The following is a 20,513-nucleotide window of genomic DNA, read 5'->3' on the forward strand; positions in this document are numbered from 1 at the left end:
CAACTGCAATCAATAGGTATTTGACCCCATTGTTGTGCTTGGCTATTTTGTCCATATAGGCTACATCCATGGACCAGATTTCGTTTATTCTGTAAGCAACTACCTTCAATCGTGGAAAACTTTTCCGGAATTGACGATATTTAGTGTATGAGTTCTTGGATTGAAGGAATTTTTCAATTTTTTTGTGGGAAAAGCCGCTTTCCTCTTTTATGTTAGCAACACTTCCAAATGCTGCTTTTCCTTTCGTGTAAACTTTATTTAGTTTTTTGATTTCCGCTGAATGGAGTTTTCCAGCTTGTTGGCGTTTTAATTTCTTCTGCGTCTGCGAAGCCTTCCTCATCAAAGCTAGCAGTCTCTGTTTTTTCTGCTCTCTCGATAGCAGGTTTCTGTTCACTGGCTGCTCCATCCGGAAACTGACGTGGTTTTTGCTCTTTCGAAATTTTTATGAACTTCTTTGCGTAAGTATTACAAGTGAGATGTGGTGCAAGGTTCAAATAATTCAATACTTGATAAGCGTCAGGCAAAAGTTTTGATGATGTTTGTTGTAATGCGTAGAGGAAAGTTGATGCTGGAATGTCGGTGTTCCTTCCATTAATCAGGATTTTACCTTTAAAGTCCAGTGAAATGTTGCGTGATCCATTTATTTTCTTCAAAATTATTTTTGCTTTTCCAAATTTGTCTTTATCGAGAAAATCTATATCATCGATCACACTCTGACTGATTTCATCAAACTCTTTCCGTTTAGTGTTGTCTGGGATACTTTGTTGCTTTTCTTCTTCATCCGAAACCATGACGTCATCTGTCTGTTGCTCTGTGTTCTGCTGTATGACCGCTTCTGGTGGCTCTTGTTTTGAAGTTCTCTGTAGAAGCGATAGTTGTTTCGGCTTGTTTTTTGTTAATGGATTGTTTAATATTTGCGAAACTTGGGATTGTTCAGTTGTAAACATGTTGCGAGGAATGAGCACAAATTCCTCAGTTGGCATTTTTCTGTAGATATTCTAGACAAGGTCTGGCAATTAGTTGAATCAGAGAATGCCCTCTCGTTGTCTGGAATAATTTACTTCTTTCTAGAGCACTAAAATATTTTTCAGAAAGTTGTCGTAGTTGAGGTTCAAATTGTTGTAGTTCTTTCTTGTTGATTGGGACAACACCAGAGAGCACGTTCATTACACAATCGCTTAGGAACCAAATGAATTCAATATCTTGGGCTAGAAAAATTATCTTGCTTTTCGATTTGGGGTTGCTGTTAACGCACCAACGCTTCAGCATAAGCAAATGTCTCTTTTTCATTCGTAATTGGTGTAATAACAGCTTCCTCCGAAGGAATATAGAATACTGATGGTTCGGACCAATGAGTTGAGAAGAAAATCGTAAGCCTTGACTTGTTTTAGGATCCAGGTCAATGATCAAATGTCCATAGGGTTGAGCTGTTGCTAATTTGTATGCGTCCTTGAGTAATTGGAGACAGTTTAACTGTTTTCCGAGGTATTCTATTTGTTGAATGTCACGCCATGATTTGAATAAAACTATATGAGTTGTGTTTAGATCAATTGTCCGCGACCATTTACTCTGTTGGAATAAGTTGTGTTTGACGTAGATCACATGAAGTTTTCTGTGTCTTCCTGACGTTGCTATCTTCACAAACTCTTTGTCGTTAAAGATTTCCTCGCATGAGTCATCATAAACGAGCAGACAGTCCGAAAGCTTTTTCGTTATATCCAATCCGGAATACTTGATGAACTCAATGTGCGGTATTTTTTGTTGCATAGCTGTAAATATGTCCTGGAACTCTTTGTAGAAGTAATAAATTTTGGGAAATGCTGGGTAGAAGGACCTACCTTGCAGCATGCTGAATATGAGGTCAGTTTTCCCAGAACCACTTGGGCCTACAACCGCCATGAAGATCCTATCGTTTGTGAGAATGACTTTATTCATAATTTAGGATTTGGTAAGATATAACCAACTAGACTCGAAAGCAGTGCAATCCAAATTGATTTCTCTTCGCAACTCTCCGAAATCAAGAATAGCATGGCAAAACAGAGACTAATCATGAGCACGATAATACTCACTTGAACGAAAAATATAATCTCTGATCGAGGGACTACGGTATTGGAACAGCAACGCCATGGAGGTCTCTCTCGGTTTCCATCATCAAAAACCAAGTTTGTAATACCCCCATCAATTTCGTCTCTCGTAACTCGGGTACTCATTGAAACAGTTTTATCGATTTTTACTTAACGTCTGTTTTCTGGAACTGTAATTTGAAAAATGATCTTGCTAGACAATTTTTCCAAACTCATGTTCTGATTTTGTCTTCATATATTGTCCCATCGCGCCCAAGGGCTTTTCTGAAGAAATTTATTGGCGAAATGTAGAGATTTAGAGGGGGTAGTTTTTTTTACCGTGCGTGACCCCCCCCCCCCGTGGTGTGCTGCTAGTCATTTACTTATACTACTCTTACTAGTGTCCAAGTTTGCGATTCACCGTAACTTTTATGGTGTGAATGGCCATTCTTAATCTTGACCCCTGTGAGTCATTCCACCCCCCCCCCCCTCAACACTCCTCCGTTCACCCTCTTCCAACTGCGTTTGCACCCTCTCTCGTCCAGCTAAGGCTAGCATTTCAGCCCTAGTTTTTAAATAATAAATTCAGAAGGAGGTATTTACAAATGCTAACTATACATTATAAAAGTAGCTTAATTGAAACAGCGTTACAGATTGAATAAAAAGTTTGAATAGTTTTTAGTTTGCTCAGTAGCTTCTTGCAATGATCCGTTTAAACCACTTGCAGTAAATCCTAGATTTTTAACTCTCGTGTGAACAAATATCTCACGCCAGTTTGTCAATTATAATATATTTCTTGATGCATTTAATTTGTCGCATTCAAAAACCAAGAATTCAGATGTTTCGAATTTGTTCTCACAGAAGCTGCACATGGTCGAGTGGGAGAAGTTTTTTAGCGATCTTTCTATTTTGTCAACAAGACAGTTGAATGCTATTCGATACAAATTTTGCTGCTGAGTTAAGAGCTTGTTTATTTTCCAAACATCTCTTTTAAAGCGGGTTAACTCTTCCGTTGAACCATTGTATTTAATATACTGTTCTGATTTCAGATTTTGTAAAATTATCTACACCAATTCTATCGAGAAGAGCGAATATGTAATCCTTATCTACTTTCTCTAAAACTTCCGAGAAGTCTAATTTTACGATGCTTTTACTGTTATTCATCTGATTGTGGGCTTTGCGTACCTTCATGAGCCCTGTGTTAATTTGACGTTTGTTTAGGTAGGCGTGCTGATGTTGACCAAAAACTTCTTTAGGTTTTTTGATTAGTCTGTTAGCCAAAACATGCGACAGAATTTCTAAGTCAGTGTTCAGCAGGCTTTTGGGTCTGAACTCGTCTACTATTATTGGGTTTTCGGTTTTTGGAAGGAATTTCAAGATTGCGATTTGTTGGTTGTCTGGAAGTATTGGTGTTTACAACATTGTTGAAAACTGTTTCCAGTATGGGGGCCATTTCTCGATTAAATACTTTATAAAAGTAAGAAGTAATGCCATCTGATCCTGGTGAACTATCTGCGTTTAGTTTGTCAATTGGTTTTTCACTTTGCCTCAGGTCATTTCGTTTTTTGTTGTCATTTCTGTTTCTTATCCCTGCACTTGGTCAAGCAAGCTTTCAAAGACGATGTTTTTTTACGTTTATACAGTTTTGAGAAATGATTTTCAAATATTTTAATGGTCTCATCTTGATTTCTTGTTAAACTGTCACCAACTTCAATGATGTAACACTATTTGTGCTGTTTTCTGTTTTCGACCATGTTTTGAGATCTCTGTCGTTAACAAGTTCACAGGATTGCATCAATTTTTTAAAGTGTTTGAAGCTCAGTCGTTTTTTTATTCTCGTGCTCGTTGATTTGGGATAATGTTGCATTGTATCGATTTAATATTGTTTGATCTGATTTACTTTGCTCAATTTATTTCTTTCTGAGTTTTTTGTTGTGAGTTTTTTTCACGTAAGCTGCTTTTTATCTTTGAACTTATCACTCGGGATTTGTTTATAGCTAAGGCTTGGCATACATCTCGTATATGACACATCAAGTATCTATGTATGTCGTCAATTGGACAAAGAATAACAAATTGTTTCAGATCTCTGATATAATTTCTACTAATTTAGGGTCATTCATATTCCAAAAGCTCTGGCCAAGTTTTTTTTAATTTTGTTGCTTAGCTCCAACATCATGTGATCTGAAAGGTTAGTTCTATGTATTTTCATGTACTGTAATTGAGATGTTTAGTTAAAAAAATAATCTATGCGCGAGAAAGATGATGTTCTCTTATCGTAATGTGTGAATTCTTGGAGGTCTAGCTCAACTGCTATTTCAAGAAGGAGCGCTTTCTCGATGATTGACTTTAGCTTAGCGAATCGCTTTATTCTGTCATCTTCTCTTCTAAGAGCATTTGAGGTGTTTCTTGGATCATGGTTAAATGCGTTGAAATCTTGTGTTAAAACTACAATTTGCCCAGGTTCAATTTTAGTGAGATTTGAACTTAATTGTCTGAGCTTCGCTGTGTAATCGTTTGGATTTAAATACGTATTGATTAAGATAAAGTTCAAATTTGGAAATGTTGATTTCTTCGCTCCAAATTGTTATTAAACCTCCACTGCAGTTTATTGCCGGCACTAGATGGTAGCTCAATTTGTACTGTAGAGTGAGGATTTTCGTTTTCTGAACACATAGAAAAAAATTTCTCGAGCTATTTGGTAGCACTTATCAATTATTGAGAAGAACTTTGGGCTCTTAATGCCACAGGAATTCAAGCTGAGAATTTTATGCCCAATCATTTGTTATTGTTACTCAATTCGTTTTTCTTTTTACGCCATTCAGTGTTCAGAAAATGCCTTGGTATTTCACTGCTTGGTTGCTTTCGTTGTTGATAAGACGATTGTTCAATTTCGTTGATTTGTTTAAGACAACTCAACTTTTGATGAATTAAGCCTTTTTGGACAGTTTGATTTCATTATGGCGTTGCTTTGTTTTTCAATTGAAATTTGGTTGCACAAAGTATCAATTTGTTCTGTGGTTTTTGTGTTTTCTGTTGCTTTGCTACACATTTCAGTGCTTTCTGTTGATCCGCTACCATTTTGTTCTATGAAAGGTTCTTAAAATTCTTCGTTTATAGTTAGATTGCCAAAAGAGTCTTGATTGAACATTTCTTGTTCCTGAGTGCTGCCAGGATTCGTTTTTTCTGTTTCCAGATGGATGTTTTGCTGTTCTGAGCTTACATTTTGACGGTTTTTCAATTTAACTTTGTGCATTTCTTTTGTAATAGAAAACACCAATCTTTATGGTTCACAACACCAACATATTGGCGGTTTTTTTTGCAAAAACTACCGCTATGAAGCGCGGGAACATGGATTTTGATTTCTAGGCCATTCCAGTCTTTAAACTCGGCAATTTTGTTCTCTTAGGACCATTTTCTGAGCTTCTCTTCTTTGTTAGCATTGTGGACAGTAACACTTAAAGTTGCATATCGGTCAAACATAAAGTCCCCACCAATATTCATGCGATTGATTACCGAGTTGTGCTCTATTCCGTCTGGAAGTTTAATCAGTTTGAGAGTTTCGGTGTCCGAGCAAACGTAAGGAAGATTTACAAATTTAATGTTATCTTCTGGGGTAGAACTTACTTTCTTTGTTGAGGATAGGTCTGCCCATTGAAAATACGGTTTTGCCTGGTAAGTTGAGACCTCGCGATCTGATTGAGTGATATTGGGCTCGAAGAGTTGGAGGAGAAGTAACGGTCAGTGAGTGCAGCGTTTTGTCTCTTATCTGCGCGAATGTTCTGCTATTGGTTATTTGAGACCGTACTTCTTGTGGGAACTCTTTCAGAATAGATTTCGCACATTGAATGTAAACATCGTTCAAAGATCCTGTATTTCAAAGCATCGGTTTAGTGAATGGAGGAATGAATTGCATGATTTGGAAATTGTTTGAGGCTGTTTCTTTTGATAGGCCGTTTTGGAACACAGAGGAGTACATGTTTTGATTTTCGCTTGCTGATGGGGTTATTGTTGAAGGGAAAGCGTTTCCATTGTGGAAAACAATTTAAAAACTCATAAACGAATGAAAAGGAGATCGCTAGCTTAAAATAACTACTTAAAATGCTAGAGCTGAGGAGATGTGGATTTGAAGGTAATTGAATACTCAGGATTTAAAATCTTAAGCAACTTTTAGTGAAAAATCTCTTTTGAAAAAGATTGACTCCCAAAAATCTCTTTTAAAAGACTCACTCTCAGCCCTAGCTAACTACTATTAAAGCTAACCTTTTTGAAAGCAAGCAACTCATTCGACGTTAGTCGGTTGTTTTTATATTTTCAAACGCTATTATACATTGAAATGGAATTAAATGTCAGTTCACAACAGTACATTATGCGGTTATTATTGTTCCGACCCTCTTGAGGGGGGAGGAACTATATACTCAAATGGGTTTTTTTTGTTCCGTGAATTTTCGCCGCTCGATATATTCATCGTAGAGAGTTGAGACTGGCATCATTAGAAAGCTCGTCCAGCGTAAAATATGGAATTAAAAAGATTTTTTTAATTTTCGTTTTCTACAGGGAGTTATCGAGGTTTAAACTTCTGAGAAAAGAATAGTGAATTCACGTTTTTTTATTCACATTTTCCGGAATTTTTGCCTAAATTTTCGTCAATTTTGCTAAAATTTGTTATAATTTTTAAGAATAGTGTCGTTGATTTTGTTTTTGAAGACGAACAAGCATTGTTGATTGTTTTGATTTATTTTTGTCAAAAAATCTGGATAAACATTTCAAAATTTAGCCTTTCTCATCAAAAACAGCACGAAATAAGCTACTTTAGTCCAATTTGATTACATTTGCCGACAGTACACCCCCAAACAACACTCATACAATCTTTGTAGACTCAGAGAGGGGCTATTTCTACTTCAGAGTCCGCTGAGAGTGCACTGTAGTTAAAACTTTGCCGTTTTTTGCTAACTTTACTCGTTGATTATCAAAAATGCAGAATTTATTTTGTTTTCAACTAACAAATTATCTATATCTACAACATTCGAACAATCAGTTGTTCCTAACGGACAATAAGTATTAGCAGAGCTAGTTTTGGGCCATTCGTGGACTGTTACAATCCAAAAAAAAATCGGGTTGTAATCAGTCGGTCTTTTTTTTTTAAAAAAAAGACTTTTTTTAATAATAAAGAACAGAACATATCAAATCAAAGCTCAGGAGTGATAGGTCCAACCAATTTGCTTGCCAAGCAGCTCCAGGCTAATGCATTTAGTTTTTTAATTGAAAGTTTATGGTCGTTTCTTTTTTTAAAAATAATTGACTTTTCAATAAATAATGGCTTAATTAACTTTTCCTCTATTTTTTTCTTAATTTGTTCAACTTCCAGCTTAGTGTCAGCAAAGAAAGACTGCTTCTTCTTTCTACTGATTTAACATTTATTCTCGCAGTTTTAAGCGAGAAGTTATTGTTTTCTGGCTTTGATACTACAAGATTTCAGATTTTTGTTTGTTTTGATATTTGCCAGTTTTTCACGTTTTCTAATTTTGTCACATTATCACATTATTGACGATCCTCATGTCACCTTATTAGCATTCAGAATAAGGCACAATTGAAGATATTAAAATCCTGAAAGATATACATCATCGTTTTAACGGCCTCGTCGCCTCTTTCTTGAAGAAATCAATTGAATTTTATTATTTTGTCTCTAACTGTCATTTATACTTTGTTGTTTCAGTCGTATGAAGTTTCCTGTATAGTGATAGCTTTCATTGGCTTTTCATGGAAGAATAGAAGAACCGATATTCTGATATTAGTGGCTTTCATGACTTTGAAAACAATCGTTTTCCAAAATTAAAAAAAAACTTTTTAACTTCGCAATTTTGTTCTTTTTATGTTTCTTTTTGTTACCTAATCTCGTTAGTTAATTACAGGTCAAATATGACATTATGGGTGTCAAGGGAATAAAAGGGATTGGTGTCCCAAAAACTTTTTTTTAAAGAATTTGTTATGACCTTACTGGCTTCGACACCGGTTTTTCACAAAAAAAAGTAAATTAATTTGATTTTTGTCATATTTGACGTTCTTTTTGTAGATGCAAGAAATATTCTGGATAATTACAGGTCTCGAGGGCTTCCTTTTCATGAATAAACAACCCTATTTAAATAGCTCTTTTTATAATTAATGCCTTTCATGTCATTGAATGTAATTTTGTTTGGAAAAAAATTAAAAGTATTACTTACTTTAGCACTTCGCTTTTTTGTCTACTTGTTACCTAGTCTTACTAATGAATGGCCACGTACTACATTATAGCTGTTTGAAGAAGGCGCAATCAAATATATTTTGAGTGCCAAAATTTGGCTTGACGGTTTTGACAGCGTTTTCTGGCAAGTTTCAATTGAAATTTTGTTTGTTCTTTGTTGTTCTTTTTAGCCGCTTTCAAAAATGAATAAGGACAGGTCTTAATGCCCTTCTATAGAGGCAGTGGTAATCGTAAATTTGTGGTAATATTTGTGGTGTTTATTGATTCCTAATGGTATTTATTACTTTGAAGTTAACCGTTTCAAAAAAATAAGTTAATTTTTTTACTTTACTGTTTTTGTTCTTTTTTGTATAATTGTTACCAAACCTTTTTATGGACTGATCGCATATGTTTTCTGGTGATTTATAAGTTATTTTTGTTTAGTTTTAGGTTTATTTGACGGTATGTTGACTTTGTTATTAAATTTAGTTTTTAAGAGGGACATAAATTTTTTTGATGTAATTAATGTTTGTTGTTGTTTGATTTTGCTGTTCGTTTTGACTCGCTTTCTTAATATTGACATATTACAGCAATCTAATGCATCAATTTTTACTCCACTGAGTTATTTGCTTTGGAGGCTATCTTATCGTTCATACAGAATTTTTTGAAAAAGACTTGGGCTTTTTTGGGATTCGCAAAAAATAATTTTTGGGTTTTTCTATCTGTTCCTCATTTGGTTGGCAATTATGCCAAAATTGTGGATGGGCGGGGTCGGAACCTTATGTGCCATCGCACATTACCGAGCCGCCTTGTTTGGTTAATAATGGTTATGAAGTGACTTTTTCACGCTTGACAACTTGTGTGATTAAGTTTGTGTGATCTAAATAACGCTCATTCACAAGTTTTTAAGTGAGGATATTAATTATGCATAGGCATAGAGAACGTACAAGCTCAAAAATAAACATCTCAAATTGGTGTCCGAAGACTGAGGGTGCGATGACCACCCAGTTCGGAATTTTTTGCGCACAAAAATTCTCTAAATTTTGGCAAAATAGGTTTAAAAATGAAAAAAATGATTGAATGCTTTACTGCTATAAAAAACAGTTGAAAATTTTCTCACTGCTTTGACGAAGTCACGTTCCTGAAAAGCCTAGTCAATATGAACCTAAAATTTTCTCAAGCGGTGATTTCTTGAATCACAAAATAGTGCAATCTAATCAAATTTAGTGATAACAAAAGGCAAAATGTATTGGCTTGTGTTTTTTTTGTCTGATCACCTTTGCAGTCATAAGATGGGTTGATATTCACGGAAATCGTTCCAATTAAAAGTCTATTTTGGGAAATAAAAACCCTATCCTGGTTTTCTCGTGAAGCAATTATAACGGAACTGAAATGTATAAAAACGATTATTTTCCTTAATTGCCTATTTAGCATCGGGTTGTCCAAATTCTGCAGAACTGATTATGGTAAAGAGATCTTGAAGAACTGAAAATGTTATTGTCTTAAAATATCTCCACAATCGGATTTGTAGTTATGTATAATTGGTATAAATTTTTTAAAAAATATTGTCCTCTGTTTAGGAAATTTGCCCTGGAGCGTTTCGCCCAAATGGGTGCGTTCGTTTCGACGTCGGAAAGCCTTATTTTACAGTTGTGCAAGGACGCCAAGAATCCGTCATTCAGATCTCTACAGAAGTTGATAACGAATCCTACTCGAGACACAGCTTTGTTAACAAATAAAGAGGACGAGCGTTTGAAAAATGTCTAGAATGTTCTAGAAAATGATGTTGTTGAAGTATCTAGAAATATATAAGGGAAGTTTGCAAGATTTTTTCATGTTGGGGCTTTACCTTAAATATAAAGGCACTCAGAATGTAAATGGAGGACGAACAGTTAAAAACGTCTAGAATGTTCTAGGAAAACAATCGTCCAAGGATCTAATTACGGAAGATTATTAAATAGATCTATAATGCTATTTCAGAAAGCTTAAATTTTCAGAAAAGAAGAAACCCCCCTCCTTGTAGATTTATGCTCGCCTAAAAGAGAATAAAAAATGTCGGAAACTTTGAAGTTTGAAAAAAGAATCATACCTAATGTGTTCAGCTCTTCTTTGTTCGATACTTTGTGTATTCAGTTCAGTATTCGGTGCTATTTTAATCTTGTTTTTTTGTTTACCTTGACCTCATTTGATAAAAAGATTAGTTTCTGCAAAATATTTTTTTGTCCAAACTAGCATCCATAAAACAACACCATTAAGAAAGCTTTTCACTGACATCTGAAGCAAATTTTAATTTATTTGATCAATATCACACAGAAAAAGTTTCATCGAGTTTGATATTCAAATTAAGAAATTAGCAACTAAAGTGTTTGAAGCTGTATTATGTAGCCACCGAAATGTATCATTTTAATGCGCGTGAGCAAAAGCGGCTTTATTTTTCAAATAGTGAATTAATTGAATTCTTGAAACAATCGGAATATTTCTGCAGTAATCGAAAATTTCCCATAAGCAAATTAGCGCAGTGCTATCAAGTTCAGCATGACACTTTCAAATGAGATATTGTTTTGATTTAATTTTGATTGTCCGATTGTTTTTTTCTGAAATTATTATCAATTTTTTTTCAGGTGATTTTGCAAGTTTTTTAGACAAGAAAACTGTTAACTGTTTCCTTCAAACCCCTCCCCGCCTCCCCTACAAGCACTCATAATCGATGCTTATAAAAAGTTATGAAGTATTTGTATTTATTAGTTGGTACCACTTTTTATTAGATTACACGAGACATAGAGAGAGTGTGAAAACTCGCATTAGTTCATGCGTTATTCCGTTGACAATGGAGGGGGGGGGGGATAATGAGGTATAATGAGTCCCAAATAAGTTTTTCATTATTGAAACATTAAATTTAAGGTTTAAGCACGCGATGTGGTTTTCTTGTGGTTGAGTTTTTGAAGTTTGTTCTGGAATATCTGCAGTTTCTCCATCAAATATCCGTTATTGTATGTAAAAATGACGGGCTTTATCACAAAGTTCATCAAATAAACAATTTCAGTGATGCTGTAAATATTTAAAATGAGTTCTACAGATAGAGACGTGAAATAGTTTATAAGTTGGATACTAGTTTGAGGAATAATTATCACAATGAAGCATAAACAGACTAGAAATAGCGAAAAGGTGATCTTATGTTTCTGGTTTTGAAACGACTTCTTTCGAGCTTGCTTCTTTGCGTTCTGGTTCGTAGACTTATTCGGAGATTTGCAGTTTCGGCTGAGTGAGGCCTCGCGAGGGTGAATTGTGATGTCACAAGAGTTTCGTAGCTTTGATTTGTTGCTGTTGTTCACTGTCGACGGGTCTTTAGCATATCTGCTCGATGGCAGACTTTGGCATCTGAAAAATTTGGTTTTTTTTATCTATTATGTTTCAACCCCCAGTGTTTTTTACGCCCCCCAGTTACAAATTATATTTTATATAGCACGTTACTATATAAAAAAATAGAGCGCGCGCCTGGGGGCGTGAAAGATATAAGCCCACTAAACTGGGGGGTAATTGAGCACAGATAAGTTTTTTTATATAATGCGCCTTTTTCTCAATATTTTGTCGATTTCGAACATAAATTGATGAAAGTGTTCTGTCTCAATATTTAAGCAATGATGCTACTCGTTCGCAATAAGATAGACATCATCATAACATCAAATGGTACATGTTGTAATTTTGAGGACTTGTGGGGCCTTTTGTGAACAATAGAGACAATACCTCGACAAATATTTTCATTTTTCGTAATTGTATACTGTGATGGTTATGTTAACAGTGGACATGTGACAAAAAAGCAACGATTTCATCACTTCTACTGTCCACGATTTTGAGCATGATTTTTTTCTCAAAACTCGCGATTTAACCTAAAACTTTGCTGCTCGAATAAAATTAATAATTACTTGAGACCAGTGTCTGGAATATTAGCCGACGTGAAAATTACCCGAAAAGAAAATAATGGAACATTAGAAGAATTAATTGTTGAGATAATTGATGTTAGCCAACACAAGTGGGACGCATTGCGACGCAGAGGTATACCCAAATCGTCACGGGCAGAAATGTCCAATGCGTGTATCTCGTGTTCGTTTTTACTATGTTAATACATTGACAATATTGCGGAAAATAGCGATTTTGGCAGAAACCGGCAAAATGGAAGGGAAATTAGCAACCCTTGTTCGCAAAAGTGTCCTAATCCTAGCTGCGAAATACAAGTACAAACTTTATAACCTATTTTTCGCACGGCTTGTATCACGCATCTGCTCCATTTATGTATCGATTTTTCGCACGCAATGTAACACGATTTCGCATATAGTCAGCAATTAAGCCTAACTTTTCCTTTCGGCTTATTTTCACGGCAACCTTGAGACCTACCTCAGAGACTTAATTATTGTTGTGACCCATGATATGGGTTTTTGCAAAACTGCTAAATGTTTTCCTAATAATTGATTTGAGTTTAATCTATGAGATGAGTTAAACCTAAGCGTTGAGTTAAATCAGTAAATTGTTAGAAAATGGTCACAGTGCGAAAAGCACAATTGTAATATAACTAGCAAGGAAGTTGACAAAAATTGGGAACGAAAATTCAGGACCGTCTTAGAAATTACACATCGGCAACATCATTAAATAAAAGGTATTCAAAATTTGAAGCCCTTTCCCACCTTGAGATTGAGGACTCAATTGATGAGTTCTTTTTAACAGAGCGAGCAGTTTGTTTTAGAGAATTCCAGGATTGTAGATGTTAGGTGTTTGGTTCGTACGGAAAACGCTCTCTTGCACGTCACGTTGACAAGAGCTTTTTGGCGATTAATTCAGTTTGGTAAAGAAAATATATATATATATATATATATATATATATATATATATATTTACATTGATAGAAAATCATATCGGACTCCTCATAGAATTAACTGATTCAGTCAGCTTTTCAATTGAATTGAATTGAATGATTTTATGAAGATTATCCTTTTCGAAAAGATCTTCAAAAATGGAAATATGCAATATCATAAAAAAAGACAGTCGATGTAAACATACACGGTATGAACCTTGCTGTTTTGCAACAATGCTTGCAATTTTTCTCAGTATGGATTCAGAGACAAATGGGGCATAAATTTGAAATCGATATCAGCCTTTTCTATCGCAAAGCAGCGAAGATATTAAAGTGAATAAAAATGTCACATAGCGATAGCTCAGACAGATAGAAGCTGATTATTGTTTGAATTGATTCAAATTATAGCGGACTGTTGGAAGAAGAATTGATCGATATTGAAAGGTGGTGATGATTGTGAAATCAATAATTTTGTCTCAAATCTGTGCAAATGGACAAACTAAATATAGTATTCACTTTCGCTCAAATTTTGACCTGAAAAATTTCTCATTTCATGACAATAGAGCGCTCTTAGAGCATATTTCACTTCGAAAACATGGCTTTGTTGAACGAATGGAACAAATTTTAATATTAATAACTTTGTGGCATGGAAACCATGAAATTAGAGTTGAATATTGATTTCGAAATTCAAAAGTTTTTTTTTTGCTTTAGTAGTGAGCTCTGATTTAGAAAATGGAAAATTAGGTTTGGTTGTAACAAATGGCTCTTTGAGAAGCTGTTGCAATATTATGATTTTTATTATTGTAATCGTAATCGTTTATGATTGACGTATTTCGAAAAAGTCTATATGTACAAATTGTCTGAAATGTAAGACAAATCAGGAAATTTTGACATTGACGAACAGCAGAAAATTTTTTCAAACCGAAAAGTTAGAACATTTTTTTTACATTCCTATAAACATAGTTGTACATTTAACGAACATCTTAACAAAGTTATTAATCTTAATTTGCAAGTATTACTGTCTAAAAGTTTACGAAACTTCCAATTCTGAAAATTAAAATGACGAAAAATATTTTCTAACACTTCTAAACAAAATCCCAGATTTTTAAAATGCTATAATTGGAGAGCATTAAAACTTAGCTGCCGATTTTATGCTGTTATCTTTTATAATTTTGATTTTTGTGCGAAAACATTATCACTGTATCGACCACTAACGGTGCAAATGATTTTTTCGCAGCAATCATGACTTGATTGAGTTGTTGCCCCGACTCTTGTAAATAACGAAATCCTGGATTTTCAGTTGATACATTTTCAGCGATACGTGAGACATGTTGCACCTATAAGTACGTTGTTTGCAGCAATGATATTTGCAAAAGATCTAAACTCTCAAACATCTCAGAACTCACAGTGCTAGTTGTTTCGCAGCATTTATGACTTTTGATAAATAATTGTTCAAGCAAATTTGTCCTATGCTTTTTTTTTGAAAAAAAAATGACAAGAATAGAGTGCATTGGAAAATTTGGTGTACTTATTCGCCAATAGTTCGTACATTTTTTTGATAATGTTTATAATTGCAAAAAGGGTAGCTGTATCAACGTTGTTTTGCTGCAATGATATTTGCAAAAGATCTAAACTCTCAAAGATCTGAAAAGAACTAACGGTGCAAGTTGTTGTTTTGCAGCAATCATGGCTTTTGAGTTGTCGTTTGAGTTGTAAGAGTCGTCTTGATCATGCAGAATGTGTCCACTGCCCTCTGGGGATCTATAGCTGCTCATTCCGTCTCCCTCCTCTATCTCCTCATCAAGCTCAAACTCATCTTCGCCTGTGCAGAAAAAACGATTTTTTTACGGTATTGAGATTATTTAAATAGATCATGACTCTCAGGAGAAAAACAGCTATTATCAGATTCAATTGTTATAATAGATGACTATTGGGTGGCAACAATAAGTACAAAGTCAAGCTCAAAATCAACCAAGCCTGTGCAGGAATAAACAGCTTTTCAGATTGTTATGAAGCATATTTCGGGGTTCTCGGAGTAGGAATCAAGTTATCTTGTAATAGTTTCCTTATCTTGTTTTCTATGCTTAAACATGAACACTGGCAAACACTTGCTTAACTAAACACGCATCGGGCAACTAAACATTCGGGCAAAAGTCAATGTTTGTTTTCGGCTCAGTTATCTATTTGATAAATTTCATGAATTCTAATTCATCTAGCAGCTGGCTCCAAAATAGGGGTTAAGTTTCTTCTGGCGGGGCCAGGGCGAGGAGGAACGACTCAGTTTTTATTAAACTCAATTAGTTCAAGTTTAACGGTCCTGTGGCAAATCTAAGTTCTAGATCAACTTATATATAGTATACATTGCCGATTAAATGCTTGATGTGAATATCAATCCGCTCATTTACGTCTTGTTTTGACCTTCCGAATTCAGTTGGTTTTTAAAATTTTCAACTTGTTAGTGTCGAATTTTAGAATCGTAGTGATTTTGAACTTGTTAATGTGGAATGTTAGAACTTTAGTGATTTTAAACTAGTTTGTCTCAAATTTTAGAATGTTATTGATTTTGCACTTGTTAGTGTCTTTATTTTAGAAGCTCAGTCATGCGTTTTCTTTGGTTTCTGTGAAAACATAGTTCATTGCAGCTGTCTTGGTGGATTTTTTAATTTTTTTTTAAATTTTTCTGTGCAGTTTGTTTTGTCGGTTTTTTTTCCGCGTTTTTTTTTTCGTTTTTAGGCTCTTTCTATGATATACATATTACAATCCAAATAGTCTCGTCTCCAAAAATTTCTAGCTTGTTGTAAAAGAGTGAATTTTTGTCGTTGGTGCGCTAAATTAAAGTTGCAGCTGGAATGTGAATAATACTTTCTGTTTTTTTTGTGAATAATGTGAATAATTCTCGATTTCTAGTTTTTTTTTCAAAGCTATTGCTTAGGTTAGAAATTTTGGTATTTATTTTTTATATAGTAAGACGTTTGTTTGCAAAGCAGCATTTGTTAAATTTGTTTGACCTCTTGACGTTCACTTTGAGTTTTTCTGGAGTTTTCATTCCATGTATTTATTTTGCGACCCTATGTACTGACTGTTTTACTCTGAAGCCTCATAGCAATTGTTTTGCTCTGTCTGTCATATTGTTTTTTTTGCTACAAGTAAATTAAAATTATAACCATACGGTTAAATATACCTGAAACAAAAAATATTTCAAATCATTCAAACAAAATAATATAATAAACATCAACAAATTTCTTAAAGAATCACATTATAAAATTTTCTTTCGATTGTTTTCTTCCTAAAAATAAACATATTGTTAACATATTGTGTTCTCGGTTGATGCTTGATCTTGTTTTCTTCCCATTAGCTGCTTGATTACAATTTGCCCAGATAACGTAAATGCAATTTGCTATTTGGTTTTTAAAAAGTAATTTATCTGAAAGTAATCAACAAAAACGAAGTTCGAACAAACTTTTGGGGCGACTACGCTTTGCTGTCAGGGCTTTCAGGTATCTTTTTCTGCATTTTAAGAGACACCTAGAACTTTTAAGACCATCATTTGTATCCAAAACGAAATTTGAAAAGCCCATTGAGTACATTTTTTGCCCTCCAAGATATTTCAAATATTTGACCTTCCAAGAGATAGTTTTTGACTGATGTCTACCTGTTATGAAAATTTAGGAGCTCAAAAACGACAGAGCAAAAATCAGGCTGACATGGATTTGCTTCCTCGTTAAATTAGGGAAGGAACAATTGGACACAGATTTAAAAAGTTGAACAAAAAAATTCTGTTTAAGTGCCAAATGTTCAAAAAAATAGCCAAATCTTCTCTCGACAAACTTTACCCTCGATAACTCAGAAAAAGATAATATTTAAAAATTCGTCATACGAAAAACTAAAATAGTCAACTCGCGAAGGGTTTCCGAGCGATGCCTCTCGTATCTTTCCATTTGACATTATTGGACATATCGATCGTTCAAACTTGACTGGACGAAAAGCACGATGTAAAGTATCTCTTTAAATTAAGTGGGGTCGGAGAAATTTTTAACGTGACTTCAAATTTAGGAAACTCGAAAATCAGTTGAAAGTTTTTAACTCATATTTTTGAGACTCAATATGTACAAAATCTATTTTGGCCATTTTTCAGCAATCGGTTGACTGTGCTTTTGTTTCTCAACTTTGCAAGTATGTTACATCTAATATGCTATACCCTCTTGTTACCGAGTCACTAAAGAAATGAATAGAAGTAGTTCGACTATTTCTAACTAATTTTTATCTTTCTATTGGCTATTTCTGTTAACATTTATTACTTTTTTGACGCTTTATGTTAACTTTGTCTTGAAACACCTAAGTATGTCTTTATGTTTACTTAGTTTATGTTTACTTAGGTGTTTCAATACTTATTGGCTTTTTGAGTTGTCTGAACTAACCAACCGATTAATGAGTTTCATGAAGAATTAGGTTTTTAGGACCTCTTGGGAACTCGTAGTTTGGCCATTTTTTATTTAAAACTGCCCTTTGCGTCTTTTTTCAATAATGGAAAAGTGACAGAATAGTCTGACCTGAAAACCCACACTATAAATATCGCTCTAATATCCTTTAGTTACCTGCATTTTCGTCATCAGCAAAATTGTCTTCGTCATCGACTCCTCTTTTATTCATAGATACACACGATACATTATCATTTTGTTCTTCAATCTCAACCTCCACTTTCAAATGATTGTTTTGGCTGCTCATTATGTAATTTGTAGTGACGTATTCGCTCGTTACGTCATGCTCAGGTTGTATTACGTCATCGTTGTGAGTGGTGGTCGGGCAGATATCGGTTGGCTCTGTGGCTACCCTATTTGCTGGGCATTCTATTTTTTGGGATTCTTTCTTGGTTTTGTTCGGCTTCTTTCGGTTTCCAAGAAGGGCCATGATGCTACTTCGTCGTTTGATGTTACGCGTGTCCTTGGAAAGTGGGTTTAAAGGGTTCTTCTGTTCGCTGACATGACTCATTCGTCTTCGGTAGAAAGCAAATGGGCGCACGAGAGGAGCCCAAAAGGGTTGCGAGAATTGATCTGATATTGCAAAATATACGCCTGAAAAACAACATCAAATAACTAGTTGCTTGGAAACTTTTATAAAACATTACCATCAATGAACAGTGCAAAGTTTTGTAATTTTTACAACATTTTCAAAGAAAATGGAAAGAATTTTGCATTGTCTGCATCTTTTTTCTCATATTTTTAAAAGAAAAAATGGAAAATCTTCAGGCTGCACCCATTGTTTTTTGTTGAGACATATAAAAAAAAATTTTTGAGGTCTTCCCAAACTAAATTAAGTGGTCACTTTACCTTCATGATACTTGTTCCCCTCTAATGGCCCTTTAATTTTATTTCAAGTTTCAATGTATTTTTTCGTTTCGTTTGGAATAGTTTTTCGCTATTCGTAATGTGTCGCGCATTCTTTTTGTTTCTGTAACTCCCCTAGAGCTCTAATACGGTAATCAAATTCGCCTCACTAATCTGACCCTAGTGAATGAGCCCTTTTTGCTCTGTAAATTTCCTTTATTTTGAACGGTATCCTATCCCTTTCCTTAACCCTTACATAAAAGTACTGACAAAGAATTCAGACTTTTCGAGTTTTAATGATCAACACTATTCGCCACAGGTATCTTTAACGGTGATAATGACAATGAAAGCGTTGTCGCGACTCTCTCAAGTAACAGAATTGGGGTCTTTCTGTTTGTCCATATACCATATTTTTACATAATTACATAATTTACTGTGTAAAGGAACGTGCTCAGTAACAGGGGGGGGGGGGGGGGGGGGGCACAACGTACGAGGAGAGAGGAAAGGAGGGGGGTGCATAACGTACGGGGAGTGGGGTGGGGTGCATAACGTACGGGTAGGGGGGGGTGCATAGCGTATTTTTGTTCCCAAAATAGAATATCGGAAGTCAACAATGTTGGTAGAATGAATCAGTCTTCAGCAACTTCTTGAAATCTTCAAACGTTCTTGCCTGATGTATCTTATCTTGTGCTTTTGTTTTGCCTTCTTGGACATTAGCACACATATGAGGCGAGCACTTAGAGAATGTATTTCATTTCTTCAATTTTGAAAGCATTATGCTCTGACAAAGCGAATTGCTTTTTGCATGTACAGAAAGAGAAAAATGTCAACCGTTTTCATTGCTTTTTGGGGACCAAAATTGAATGTTGTCTCAAAGACTTTTAATTAGGGCGGCGAAGACATCCGGCGCGCCGCTCGGATTCCCTCAGTTGAGTGTTTTGAGTCGGTAGGGGGTAGTATGCACTTAATACTGATTCAGTTCTTGTTCATTTACAGTCACATCTTGAGTGGCGGTAACCAAATACCTGAACTAGATAGAGCAGCTCAAATTGGTGGCTAACTCTGGTATTATTTACGCATGCGACAAAACTGTGACCTTAATTGATGGATATCTTTCTATGCCGAGTAGAGGTCTGAAGGTTGCTGTGGTAAGACAAAGAACAGTCGAATGATGCCATTAACTGTACTTGGTCTATTTTGGTCTCTTTTTGAGGCTAATTGGGGCCCACGATGGACATTACTACTGACATAAAAGACTTGCTACAAACTGAATTAAAAATCTCGTTCGTGTTAATTTTGTATAAAAATAGAGTCAATGACTGTTTTATGATGAAGGTTTTTCCACTTGACCACAGGCATTGTTGCTTGGCTTTGAAAAATTGAAAAAGTGAACAGACTTTAACTTCAGAACAGTCTTTGCTGTTTCTGAATTTTTCAGAAATAAAGTGAGAATTTCCGCCCTACATTTAAATTTTTTTGAAGTTCTGCTGTACAAAAATTTGGAAATATTGGTAAGAAAAACTTGAATTGAAATCTTTTCAAAGTATATCCAAGCCAATCCGACACTATCGTAATCAGAAATAGTTAATAATTGAATTAGTTACTAATATAAGGATAATTTTCTTGCCAAATGTAGCATATGATGAGTGCTATTTTTTTATCGAGGGCCTCTCATTTGATTTAAACGGATTTTTTTTCGTTGGATCGACCCCCCGCCCCTGTGTTTTTATGCCCCCTCTTACAAATTATGCGTTGCCTAGATGAACTGCTAAGATAGATCCGTCAAAAAAAGCAGACAAGAGTGTGGTCGGTCGTTGAGTGACAACTTTAGAACCGAGAAAGTTGCCAAAATGTTAACGTAAAAACAACTTGTTCTATTTGGTGAATCGGTTTGTGAACTCTTTGCTGAGGTGGATTGGCTTTTGAAGCCTATTTGGCGCAAATAAGCCGAACTTTATGCCCCAGAATTTCGGGGTAATCCCGTTATAACCACAATTAGAACCACCACAACTACCAATACATTTATTCAGAAATCTATTTTTCAAATTTTCAAGTTCGTTTTT

The 20,513-nt window shown here is 34.9% G+C and overlaps 2 protein-coding genes across 2 annotated transcripts in view; one reads left to right on the plus strand and one right to left on the minus strand.

Moving 5' to 3' along the window:
• The window catches only part of LOC142348211 (isochorismatase domain-containing protein 2-like), a 346,917-nt gene extending 336,425 nt beyond the window's left edge, over positions 1–10,492 (plus strand). The window contains exon 5 of the mRNA XM_075399478.1: positions 9,861–10,492. Coding sequence (XP_075255593.1) covers positions 9,861–10,047 — 187 coding nt within the window. The 3' untranslated portion in view covers positions 10,048–10,492. The remainder of the gene's footprint in view (positions 1–9,860) is intronic.
• Positions 10,493–11,124: 632 nt separating this feature from the next.
• Positions 11,125–20,513, minus strand: part of LOC142348204 (uncharacterized) — a 41,109-nt gene continuing 31,720 nt past the window's right edge. The window contains exons 4-6 of the mRNA XM_075399466.1: positions 17,722–18,198; positions 14,786–14,948; positions 11,125–11,658 (exon numbers count right to left, since the gene is read on the minus strand). Of these exons, the coding sequence (XP_075255581.1) occupies positions 11,184–11,658; positions 14,786–14,948; positions 17,722–18,198 (1,115 nt within the window). The 3' untranslated portion in view covers positions 11,125–11,183. The remainder of the gene's footprint in view (positions 11,659–14,785; positions 14,949–17,721; positions 18,199–20,513) is intronic.

The sequence above is a fragment of the Convolutriloba macropyga genome, chromosome 10 (genome assembly GCF_964194025.1).
Source record: "Convolutriloba macropyga chromosome 10, txConMacr16.3, whole genome shotgun sequence".
Taxonomy (NCBI): domain Eukaryota; kingdom Metazoa; phylum Xenacoelomorpha; order Acoela; family Convolutidae; genus Convolutriloba; species Convolutriloba macropyga.